This window comes from the organism of the source record quoted next, unplaced genomic scaffold (genome assembly GCF_019419815.1).
Source record: "Pyrus x bretschneideri cultivar Hongxiangsu unplaced genomic scaffold, Pyrus_bretschneideri_v1 Contig47, whole genome shotgun sequence".
Classification (NCBI taxonomy): domain Eukaryota; kingdom Viridiplantae; phylum Streptophyta; class Magnoliopsida; order Rosales; family Rosaceae; genus Pyrus; species Pyrus x bretschneideri.
This window is the reverse complement of record NW_025999784.1, coordinates 3007294-3019898: the sequence shown is the minus strand read 5'-3', so window position 1 is coordinate 3019898 and position 12605 is coordinate 3007294. Positions and strand designations below refer to the sequence as shown.

Below are 12605 nucleotides of genomic sequence, written 5' to 3'. Positions count from 1 at the left end.
TCTTCAATATGAAAGTTGTGGGGTTCCCTTTGGAGAAGAATTGCAACACTAATTATTCTTTGATTTGAGCCCCATTTTTAAACAAATAAAAACTTGGCTTTTTAGCCAAAATTGTTCTATAGCCTTTGACATTAACATAACTCCTAAATTTGATCCCTGAGATTTGAAATTGGTAGAAGTAGTCCATAAGTTTATCCATCATCAATCATTTTAGTCTTTCCATAAAAAATCTCCATTAAATAAGAACAAAATGACAAAAATACATCATTTTAACCCATTATTTATTAAATTGAGGGTATTTTTGTCATTTGGATCCTAATTTAATAAAATTTTCGCGGAAGAACCAAAATGATTGATATTAGACAAACTCGGAACTCCTTTTATCGATTTCAAATCTTAGTGACCAAAATGAGATGTTGAACCATTTTGGCTAAAAAGGCTAAAAACTCTTGCACATCAACCTTTTTGGCGAAAGAAATCCTCACACAACTTAATATAAATTTAACATCATTATTCTTTATAAGACAAAATAAAATAAGGGTTATTACCAATGTGTTTTGATCAAATAGACAAATACCATAAGCTTCTCATACAATTAGATAACATATTGGTTTTCTCGTAGAAATTAGTAATGGTTCTCACATTCAATTTCTTCTAAAAAGAGGGTATGAATATGATATTACCGGACTTCTTAGACCTTCATACCGAAGGTGAGACTTTTACTTCCCTCAAAACTTTTGCAGCATCTTCCGGGAATACTGGGTTTATGTAACACCCAGTTCCAATTTCAAACCCTGCCGCAACACCTAATTGAGGTACGATCTGCAAGAACCAATGGGAGTAAGATAACTGTGAAGCACTATCCCGAAGAGGAGAAGTCTGAACCATGAAATTGAACGGCGGATTGTTCAACTGCAAAGACATCTTCCTAAGCATGAGTTTTAGGAGCCCTCCAAGGTCAACTGCCTGCAAAGTTGCATATAGCTGTGAAGCAAACAATAAATGTATTTGAAGGAAAATATTTATATCATCAGATGCGCTGAATGGGCCATCTATGAGTGTACGACAAATACAAGTTTTTACATTACGGTACCACACGTATCAAACAGACAAGCAAAAATGTTTTGCCAATTATTTAGTACTGCATTACCAATATGCAGAATTCTAAGTGCTACAAATTTAAACGATTCCAGCTAAAATAATACCCTTGAGCGCATCTTTGAAGATCTAATTTCCTTTGGCCTCCTTCAGATCAATTCTTTTCAGGTTTGTTTTCAAGACAAAGACAAAGTCCTAAACCCTTAAAATTTGAACGTCATACTATCCCTATTATAGTCTCTACTACAATACCGGAAGCAACTCCCGGCCATTGATGTTTAATTCACATAATATGTTCTTTTCTCAAAACTTGGCTGTTATAACATAAAACCCCTCCGTATTTACAGATGGTCATGGAGCCCATATTGTGCAAATAACTGTTGCAAACAAGAAACCCAATTAACAGTTTATCCACATTGCAGGATGAAAGTAGCAGAATTTAAGTGATGATCACCCAAATTTACACACTTTTACCAAAATTATACCTATGTTCTCTAATTAATATTTCAGAATAAAAAGGATGCTAGCTCGGTTTAAATACCTTGTCGGCGTCTAGTTCATGGAAATGAGGAGAGTGATCGAGAGGAATAACCCATATCTCAAATGGAAATGTAGCAGCAAACGGTACAATTGAAACAAAATGGGCTGAAACATCAACCAACAGATCCTTTGAAGATTTGAATTCACAAACGCTGCAGTTCCCAGTCTGATCAAAATACTCCTTCATACTGTCAAGTCGGGCAGCAACTGCAGTTGGAACAATTGGAAGTGCCATTAACTGACTGTGAGAGTGGCTCATTGATGCCCCAGCTGAAGCACCATGATTCTTAAACACCTTCAAGCATAAACAACAAATCAGCTTAAATGGAAAACGGACTCAGATACACTTTCTTTCTTTTTACAAAATATAGGATGAGTACACTAAATTCTTCTAAACTACGGCGAGGGAGATTCGACTGCTCTAACCAACTTGGCTAAACCCCTGCCTGCAAAAGCACATTTACTTAAAGGCTTATGCTTTTAGAAAGACCCAAATCTCCAAATGCAAACCAGGCAGTAAAGTCCATATAGAACTAGAATTCTACTGATTAATAAGAAATAAACTAAACTCGAAATTCTTAAAAAGTGGAAGGCTGGAAACCAACCTGGACGTATCTGATGACATCGTGGATCATAAGCTGCCGGATCCTCGTCGTGTACGCAACAAGAATCTCGCCAATCTGTCTCGCCGACAAATCGGAAAGCTGAACGGAGTGAACAGGGGTCTCAATCACCACGTCGTGGAACCCAAGCCCACTGATCAAGACCCGACCCGGACCCGAATCGGAGTTCTGGTGTAACGGGTCTTGAGCAGAGACGACGTCCATGTCTCTGCTGAGGGCGGGGTAGAGGTTCTGGATGACCCGGATTGTCCAGTCCGGATTGTCGGGCGGGATCCGGAAGATTTCGGGAGCGCACTCGTGCTCGTGGCCGATGCAGAAGGGGCACTGTTGTTGTTGGTCGGAGTTGGGGTTGATGGGGGACTTGGATTTGAAGTCGGAAGGTCGCTTGGCTCTGGCGGGTGAGAATATCACCCACCGCTTCGTCACTGAGTCTTTCCTCAGTTGCGGGGTTCGAGCTGCTGAATCTGATGCCATTGCCTTCCCTCTGTGTCAGTTAGATGCCCTCTTCCTTAATCAAGCTTTCCCTTTGATGAAGATGATATTCCAATATGATGAACAAACAACGCGTTGATTTGGTCTCGTTGTTTTTCTAAACCGCAACCCACATTTCCTAAACCACCCCCCAATTCGCTTTTTAAATTATAATTTATCTTAATATACCCCATATATATTTTCCAACATTACTTCGCATCCCATGCACTTTGTGTCAATTATGGCTTTTTTTTGGTTTCGTTTTCTAGAGATGTTGGGATTTCTCCAATTGGGGATCATTTTTCTCTCTTGCGCATAATACCTTGAATTTTTCAAATCTTTTTTGGATGAATTCGGGGTATCTCCACACGTAGGCGAGGACTAATCCCTCGAGCCGGGTCTAATCCCTCGAGTCGGGTCAGAGCCTCATTCCTGGACCGCGTGGGGGGGGGGGTGTGGGAAGCTCCCAATGTTGGCTTCTCCATTCATAATGTAAGGGAAACAAGCTCCTTACCACTTTCAAATCTTTTTCGATCACATGGTAAGCAAAGTAATTAGAAATAAGATAATTGTATGAGTTCCTTCGTCTTTTGGTTGGTTTAAGAGCCCATTGGAACGATTGCGGTAGTATCATTTGGTGCTGAACATTAGGTTTCTCATCCACCATGTTGTCTTCCTTTAGCTTCATCTACGAGTTACATAAAATAATTCAACAACCGTTACTATTTAAGATTGATGTTGGATTGCCTCGTCATAAATTATTTTTTAACGAAAAACTCCCGGTATTGTTCACTTTAATGAAAAATCATATTTTTACACTAAAAAATCAATCTTGGTACTATTCACTTTACCCTTTATTTTATCCTTATAGTTAAAACTCAAAGTTTTCAATTAATTTTTATTAATTTTTCTTTTTTCTTAATGTCAGATTTTCTCTTTTAAAATTTCGTTAGGCTTAAATAGTCATTTGGTATGTAAGTTATTTAATAAACAAATTTTAATTTTAACTTCATCAATGATGTAGGATCATCTTATAAAACGACGGGCCTTCTTGCAAGCTCTCCCTCAACGTTGTATGACTGTTGGTCGTGGATCAAGGGTGCAAACGGGCTCAGGATTGCAAGGTTCCAATACAGAGCTTAACTCGAATTTCAGTTAAAAACTGTGACCTCTGGTTCGTATTGGGCAACATTCAATTTGACATCGTTATGGAGGACATAACTTAGCTTCGATCATGCAACTATGTGTTACAAGTTACAATCATTAGTCAACGCTTAGTGAGTAAAAACTAGTATTTTCTTAAGCTTATTCAAGTTAGTTAAAACAGCGTACTGTCTTTCTCTTTAACATCTAAGTTCGAATCATTCGTCTGTTATTTAGATAAATTTGATGTATATTTATCTTATCGTGTGTTGAAAAAAAAACATAAAGACAATTGGATAAAATGTAATTTTTGGTACAACTACAGAAAGTGTTCGAGAAGGAAACCATGTGAATATTGAGAACATTTGACCAAGAGATTTTTATGCTCTTGATGCTGATGGCTTGATAATCACTTTTAACATTTAGCTCTACTTTTTACCAGTGTATATGTGCTACCTCCAGTCAAACCAACTAATTTTACATTTGGGACTTTTTTTTATTGAAATTATTTATTAGGGAATTTGGGGAAGGCAGAGAAATTACTTCTCAATCCTACAACTCATATCATATGTGTGTGGTTGGTAAAAAATAAAATAAAGGACTATCACCAATCAAATATGATTTATTAAATAAAATAAAATAAAAAGTAGGTCAAGCAATGCAAGGAGTATTGTGTAAACTCACAAGCACTCATGTAATTGTACGGTCCTGCTTTCTCCTTATCTTGGGGATCAAATATGTAATAGCCATAAGATTATATTAGTTTAGATTCAAAGATCTACAAATTTGACTACTTAATAAAGCAAAACTGACTTAAAATCCATGATTAGGAAACTAGTTTCTTGTTTTGATTTATTAAATTGTCTAATATTTTAAAATTTTCATCTAAACTAATTTACTTTTACGGTAAATATACATTCGATCTTCACAGAGATCTTCAAAATAAAAACTTTAGAATAACACGACTTTGTAATTGTAATTTTGGAATTTTGGAATTTGATCAGGTCAAACTGTGTCTAACTCACAAAAATACTCATATTTTCTTATAATAATAATACTAACATATAATTTGGAAAAAGGAAAAGAAAATCATTTTAAAAAGGAGCTTTTGGTTATTACAAGGCCACATTTTGATGTTCCATGACTTTGTCTTTCCCATATAAAAATACAAAACCACACAAGAAACTTATTCGTACACCACTTCACACCTTCGCTCATTTTTAGACACATCAGTTTTGAAATTTAGATTTGGAACGCCACCCTTTATTACATATTAACATATCCATGATACTCTACTCCTATTTATTTTCTAGAGATCAAGAGAAAAAATAAAACATAATCGTAATTGGAACTCTACTGTACTGTAACGGTGTACTGTGATCCACATCTTTAAGTTTAAGTTGCTCCACTCAACTGGGAGTCTAGAACGCACTACCACCATCAACATAATATGTTATTTAATTTTCTGAGGGAAAAAACATAAATAAAATGAAAATTTAAATAATTATAATTTGTTAAGAAGAAAAGAAGAAAGAAAAGTACTTAAGGAAGGCAGGGTGAGGGCTTCACCTCTATTTATAGCCCTCAAAGCATACAAGTCTCTCATTACCAAAAAAAACAAAAATCTTTTTGAGCTTGTTTCTGATAAGAGAAGGGAGAAGAAGGGAAAATGTGTGTGCCTCTGTCGCTTTGTTTTCACTGAACAACACAACGACGACGACGATGACGACGACGATCTGCTCCCTAAACCGATCATCGCCCTTCTGAATCCGTTTCGGCCACTCATCCTCCTCCTGCTTTCTCCGTTTTGTGGAGCCGATCGGTGAGCAATCTTCATTTTTTGTTTGCTTTTTATTTTGCCTTTTCATTTCTTCAACTGTTTCGATGATCGCTTTGTATTCAAAGTTTCCTGCTTTGTTTCGATGATCGGAGTGCTGATTGCTCACAAATCGATCTGATTCGGATGTTTATTCGTTTTGTTCATCTGATTCATTCGTTGAATGTGTAGCTGAATTTGTATTTTTGGTCAGAGTCATCGTTGTGCTGAATGCTGAGTTTGGTGAAGTTTCGTGCTTTAGGTTGAAGCTAATGACTGGTTAGGAATTGACCAAAGAAAAATGACCGATTAGGATAAAGAAACAAAAGATATCACAGAACTGGAAAATCGGAACGGATTCATTTTATTAACATTATTTGGGCATTTGCCTTTCATTTGTTGCTTGGCGTTTGGAACTTGGATCTTTCAAGCGATATACACATGCCCATTAATATTATATTTGCTGTTTCAGTACCCTACTTTTCCTCTATAGGCACCAATTGAGGCAAGCTTCACAGGATTTTTTTTCTTGTTGTGTTTGTTTTGATTTTCTCGATCAATCAATGTTGTTGCGGCCTTGTTGTTGTTCTTAGTATATTATTGTATGATACAGCAAAATTATATGGTCTGGATTGTGCCTGCAATGGGGTTTAAAATTCCATTCATGGTATTGTTTCAGTTTTATGCTTGTTAAGAATAAATTGTGTTTTGCTTAAGAATTTTAGTGATTTCTTTCCTGTTGTTTATGTTCCAGAGTATCCTGAAGGGATTATTGGGTGGAATGTGATTTGCATGGGCTGAGGATGCCAGAGTTGCGAAGCGGAGTGCGCAGATCAAAACGGCTTGATGATCTTCAGCCTTCCTCACAACCACCAATTGGTCAGGCTGAAAATTGTGTACTACCTGCCCAGAATAAACCTCGGAGAAGAGCAGGTGGTGGTAGGGGAAGAGGTGGTAATGCTGTAGCAAAGGTCCTTCACCGGCAATACCCACTAGGCAGACTGCAGCTGGTAGAGGTCGGGGCGTTAGGTTGATAGATTTAGACCCTGAACCTTGCGAGGTCCGTCCCGAAGCTGCTGCTTTAGGAGCTGCTGAACCCATTTATAATCGTGCGGACGTTGTAGCAGATAAAGATATTGCGATGGAGGGTGGTGGAAGTGCGGATAAAATAGTGGGAGGTGAAGAAGAAGCAGGCGGGACTCCTGTTCCTGATAGGGTATATAGCCTGTACTTACTACTTTTGATTGGGTCCGTTTTTGTCTCTTTAGAGTTTTAAACACATATTATTAATTCCATTGATGTGGGACTACTAATTGTAGAACCAGCTGTTATGACTAAATACTCTGGTGATTATACCCTATTTGGCTGATCATCAGCGTTACAAAAAAACAGTTCTATGTTTCCGAATCTAATTGTTCCAGTGACGTGGATGGCCAAATAAGAATGTAACCATTCTCTTTGAAAGGAATGGTACCTTTAATAAATGTCTTGTTGTGTATACAGAAATTAAGCGTTTCGGTTGCTTGCTGCAGGTACAAGTGGGTAACTCTCCTGTGTACAAGGTAGAAAGGAAGTTGGGTAAGGGTGGTTTTGGTCAAGTTTATGTTGGCAGAAGGGTTAGTGGTGGCACTGATAGGACAGGACCTGACGCTATTGAGGTACCTAATCTGATTTTTTGAACTTCTATTTTCTTTTTGGTTACAACTTTTATTTTCTGAATCACAAATATTTGATCTTTTTTTTATTCTTTTTACAGGTTGCTTTGAAGTTCGAACACCGAAATAGTAAAGGTTGCAATTACGGCCCTCCTTATGAGTGGCAAGTTTATAAGTGAGTTTTGTATTCTTTGTTTTTTTCCCCCCAGTATTTTACTACATGATTACATATAACTATCTTTAAGTTTGTCTGCATTACTCTTGAAATGTTTCGAATATTTCTTCTGATTCTTGTGGTTATTTTCATCTCTTTAACGTTAATAGTAATCTAAATGGATGTTATGGAATTCCTTGGGTTCATTACAAGGGTCGCCAGGGAGACTTTTACATTCTGGTAAGATTTGATTTGGAGTTCCTTACTGTCTGATTGGAGTCCGAACTCATTTACATTGTCTGATGGGTCTGTTATATTTCAGGTCATGGACATTCTTGGACCCAGTCTTTGGGATGTTTGGAATTCTCTTGGGCAATCGTAGGATACATTCTCTCTCCCTCTCTCTCTCTCTCTCTCTCTCTCACACGCATGCACACAATGGACACCCTGCAAAACCTATATGATTATATGCCCCAACATCTCTTGTGTGCATCAAAGTTTATGCGGCCCTTTAATTCATTATTATGTCTGCAACAGGATGTCTCCAAATATGGTGGCATGCATTGCCGTAGAGGCAATATCAATTCTTGAAAAGCTTCACTTAAAAGGGTAAGGTTTATTGGAAACTTGAACTTATAATCTTACGTGTATACAACTTTTCAACCCTCCCCAGGCTTTGCTACCAGTTCTTATCATGGATTTTTCATTTCAAATTAGGTTTGTGCATGGCGATGTAAAACCAGAGAATTTTTTACTTGGTCAACCTGCTACACCTGATGAGAAGAAACTATATCTTATTGATCTTGGATTGGGTATGCCGCTCCTGTGCTTCCTCGTCTCAACTTCACGCAAACTATTTGTGTATTTTGCATGGTCATATATGATTTGTTTCCTATTTATTGTAAGTCCTATTTCCAAGTTTAGTGTTTAATAGGTATCTTATATAAATATTCTAATTTTGTTTTCAGCGTCTAAGTGGAAGGAAGCATCTGGTCAACATGTTGAATATGATCAGAGGCCTGACATATTTAGGTTTGTAATGTTAGAACAATGGTCTTACATGTGCTCAGTCATCTTCCGGATGGCCTATAAATATTGAAATTTCTACTTTTGGCAGAGGAACAATAAGGTATGCAAGTGTACATGCACATTTAGGTCGGACTGGAAGTCGAAGGGATGATCTTGAGTCATTGGCATACACATTAATATTTCTCATAAAAGGAAGGTTACCCTGGCAGGGTTATCAGGTGAGTTATTGGCATGCACATTAATATTTAAATGCATTTTTCTCTCTGTATTCCTGGTCTCATATAATGCTAACAACCGATATTATTGTTTTTGCTTGAAATTACAGGGGGATAACAAGAGTTTTCTTGTTTGTAAGAAAAAGATGGCCACCTCTCCAGAGTTGATGTGCTGCTTCTGTCCTCCCCCATTCAAACAGTTTCTTGAAGCTATTACAATTATGAAGTTTGATGAAGAACCGAATTATGCAAAGTTGATATCCTTCTTTGAAAGCTTGATCGAGCCATGCCTGCCACTAAGACCAATTAGAATTGATGGAGCTCTTAAGGTGCTTTTGGTTACTTTTCCAAACTTTCTACTTTAATCTTTTTTTGGATATTCTTCGAACGTTCTATTTATTCAACGTTCTGCATAAATAGGTAGGACAAAAACGGGGAAGAATGTCTATAAATTTGGAAGAAGATGAACAGCCAAGAAGAAAGTTCGACTGGGTAGTCCTGCTACCCAGTGGATTTCAGTGTACAATGCACGTCGTCCAATGAAGCAAAGGTGAATTATACATTTGTTCAGTCTGATTTCCCCTAATATGTGATTGTGCACTGGAATTCTCCTACATTATTATTTTTTTTATAATTCTCATTTTCATATGAACATGCATTATTTCCATATTGTAACATTGATAAATGGTACCAGCAGCAGTTGAAGTATTTTCAATGTTTGATTTTCGTTGAGAAGGTTGTTATACAGTTTATCAGTCCCAAAAGGGGTATGAATTTGAGAATAGTTTTCATTATCTTGACTGCTAGTTGTGCATAAGCAAATTAGCTAACTAATGGAAACTGGCAGTGATATTCCTTTTTTGTTTCCCTGGCTCAAGTGGTGGTGGTCTGTTACTAGAAATATCTTAAGTATCAGTTTAACTGACCTTTTTCTGAAATTTGATCTGAATTATAATGCTGCCTACCTAACTGGAAAACATTATTGCTCTTAAATAAATTATTCTTTATTGGTAATTGCTCAATGCCCATTTGTTGTGTGCATTGTGTAATTGCTCAATGCCCATTTTTTGTGTACATTGCAATTGTTTTCTTGCATGGTATTTTTCACTCTTTGTGAGGAAACCAAGGGGCATGGCTTGGGCTCAAACCTAGGATGACCTCTGGAGTGAAGTGGTGTGTCACCAAGGAGGTGCCCCACATAAATTTTTCTTGCATAATATTAAGTAAGCCTCTTACCGGACATGTAGGTATCACTACAATGTGGCGGACTCAAGGCTGCATCAGCATGTCGATAAGGGTAATGAAGATGGATTGTATATCAGCTCTGTAGCGTCTTCATCAAGTCTATGGGCCCTAATCATGGATGCTGGGACATGTTTCACTGCCCAGGTTTATGAGCTGTCAACTGTCTTCCTGCATAAGGTTAGCATATGAAATGAGTACATTCGATCATCTTGTATTAGTAATGTAAGCACATCTTGAAGTATTTCTTATCCTTGTTATTTTGTTTGGTTCTGGACAGGATTGGATCATGGAACAGTGGGAAAACAATTTCTATATTAGTTCAATAGCTGGTGCGGCTAATGGGAGTTCCTTGGTTGTTATGTCCAAAGGTTTGCATTTATTTATACCTTTGAAATTAATATTTAAATGATTATGAGATTGATTTTTTGTATGGAAATGTGTTGTGTGCTTATATTATACACTTTTGTGGCACTGGTTAATCGTGAAATATGTGATATTTCTTATGTTTCTGAATCCCTAATCTCTTGTTTCTCTGCTGTTGTCCTCAACTGGTTTTTGGATCCATTGTGGTTTGTGGATCGGAATGCTTTGATTAGTCAAGGTTCTATATCTCTAGAATTGCCATTGGATTCATTATTGTAATGTCTGAACCTTAGTTTTAATGTTGGAAAGAAAACACATTGAATGAAACATAGAATAAGTGCTGTACTTGATTTTAATGAACGTTGATATGCGTTTTGAAATCCTCATCCTCCTGGTTGGGGAAAAGTGGCTAGCCACCTACACGTGACAAGTTATACTTATGTTCATCCCCACCTTTATAGTTGTTTATCACCTGCTTAATTCAGGCAATGCGTCTTATGAGAACCTGTGAACAGAGTTGTATTTAAGTTGGCATAGTAATGAGCACATGGGAATGTATGTTTTTGTGTGTTATAAGACGCTTGAGTATGGATTTTGATCATCTGCATGTTGTGCTGGTAAATGAAATATTCAACTGGGAGACCGTATATTTTTATGTAATACGGAGCACTGTCCTAAGCACTGATTTATGCTGTATGGTGTTGTATATAGGTACTCCATACACCCAGCAGTCGTACAAAGTAAGCGAATCTTTTCCCTTCAAGTGGATAAATAAGAAGTGGAAAGAAGGATTCCATGTAACATCCATGACAACCGCTGGCAATCGCTGGGGTGTTGTTATGTCCAGGAATGCTGGATTTTCGGACCAGGTATATTATTACTCGAGTCAACTCTGTAGAATTCTTGTATTTGTAAATTATGTTCCTTCTGTTTTTTTTGAAGATTACTCATTTGCCCACTTTTGCATTTTGATTTGAAAATACAAGGTTGTGGAGCTTGATTTTGTATACCCAAGTGAAGGCATCCACAGGCGATGGGAAAGTGGCTACAGAATAACATCTATGGCTGCCACCGCTGATCAAGCAGCCTTTATTTTGAGCATACCAAAACGCAAGTTAATGGATGAAACTCAAGAAACTCTGCGTACGTCCGCCTTCCCAAGCAGCCATGTAAAGGTAAGAAACTGTGTGTCTCGTGTTAGTTTTCTGTCATTCTTTATAATCTGGGGCTCAAATGTCTCGGCTTACCACCATAGATGAGAGGTATTACTATCGAGGCATATACATGACAATTTTCACTGACGCTGGATTCTGCGTAACTTGGGTTGTTTGTTTGGTTTGTTTATGCAGGAAAAATGGTCAAAAAATCTCTATATTGCATCGATTTGTTACGGACGGACTGTTTGCTAATTCGTTGAGTGTATATGTGGTTTATACCTGAAAAATGCAAGTGAAGCTTTTGAGAGCTTTTCACAAGTTGGTCGTTGAGTAGTTGGATAATCCTTCCATTCCCTGCAAGTAGGAGCGAAATGATGGAATTATATTTGGAAAACATGTGGCCGCAACCAACAAGCATGATGTATGTTTGTATTGCTTAATCTGTTTTGTGTTGGATTGAAAGGTGGTAAATAGAAGCATAACAAACTTGTTGAGGACTTGCCTGCAAACCAATTTATGGATACATCTAGATTGGCAATTCCTATGAATTTTAAGTACTTGATAGTATTTGATTAATCTTAAGAAAAGGAGGTAAAGTAATCAGATTTTAATCATTCAAGTTCACCCTAAACAGAGCAATTCCTTCCAGCACGCGTCAAACAGCGTTCGAATCCGTCCAAGACAAACGTATAGGTAGACCCAGCATATACTGATAAGATTACTTGGTACGAGCAATTTAGTATTGTCGTTTAAAGGTATATTTTCTTATTATTTTTAAGTGAGATTTTTAATACAAATTACTATTGTAATCGGGAAGTTTAGCCGAAAAATTAGTATAGAAAATGATATACTTCAACTAAGAGTGTTATAGTAATTACATTGATTTACTTTCTGATTCAAAGAAATTAGTAAGCAGATTATATACCAATTCTATTTTGATTTCAAAAGATTTTAATAAACAATTTAAACCGGCATTCAATTCTAACTACTCTCCGTTCAAACTCCTTATCAATTCATTTTCTCTTAGTTTGATTATGGATTAGTAAATGAGTCATTAGAATTATTAAATTCTTTTTAAGATGTTACTATTGGCATT

General features: G+C 37.0%; 2 protein-coding genes across 2 annotated transcripts; one reads left to right on the top strand and one right to left on the bottom strand.

Moving 5' to 3' along the window:
* Positions 1–496: 496 nt before the first annotated feature.
* LOC103956209 (ADP-glucose phosphorylase) lies at positions 497–2915 on the bottom strand. The gene is made up of 3 exons (XM_009368168.3): positions 2244–2915; positions 1640–1933; positions 497–966 (listed from the first exon to the last, which is right to left on the bottom strand). Exons 1-3 carry the CDS (start codon positions 2733–2735, stop codon positions 700–702), a joined length of 1053 nt encoding a protein of 350 aa, XP_009366443.1. The 5' UTR covers positions 2736–2915; the 3' UTR covers positions 497–699.
* Positions 2916–5534: 2619 nt separating this feature from the next.
* Positions 5535–12032, top strand: LOC103956210 (casein kinase 1-like protein HD16). The gene is given in 19 exon segments (XM_009368169.3): positions 5535–5697; positions 6446–6668; positions 6671–6907; positions 7224–7349; positions 7448–7521; positions 7671–7740; positions 7823–7878; positions 8038–8109; positions 8218–8312; positions 8469–8532; positions 8618–8747; positions 8855–9073; positions 9165–9216; positions 9219–9294; positions 9992–10166; positions 10267–10357; positions 11064–11221; positions 11339–11527; positions 11702–12032. Coding segments are annotated over 18 exon segments (2118 nt in total). The 5' UTR covers positions 5535–5697; positions 6446–6494; the 3' UTR covers positions 11762–12032.
* The last annotated feature ends 573 nt before the right edge of the window (positions 12033–12605 follow it).

What these genes read in the sequence shown, in the direction of transcription:
- LOC103956209 (XM_009368168.3), bottom strand. Translation starts at nt 2,735, where the DNA reads ATGGCATCAGATTCAGCAGCTCGAACCCCGCAACTGAGGAAAGACTCA. An exon ending in ATGTCATCAGATACGTCCAG is followed by an intron (nt 1,934 to 2,243) that starts GTTGGTTTCCAG and finishes TTATGCTTGAAG; the next exon opens with GTGTTTAAGAATCATGGTGC. An exon ending in ATGAACTAGACGCCGACAAG is followed by an intron (nt 967 to 1,639) that starts GTATTTAAACCG and finishes GCAACTTTGCAG; the next exon opens with GCAGTTGACCTTGGAGGGCT.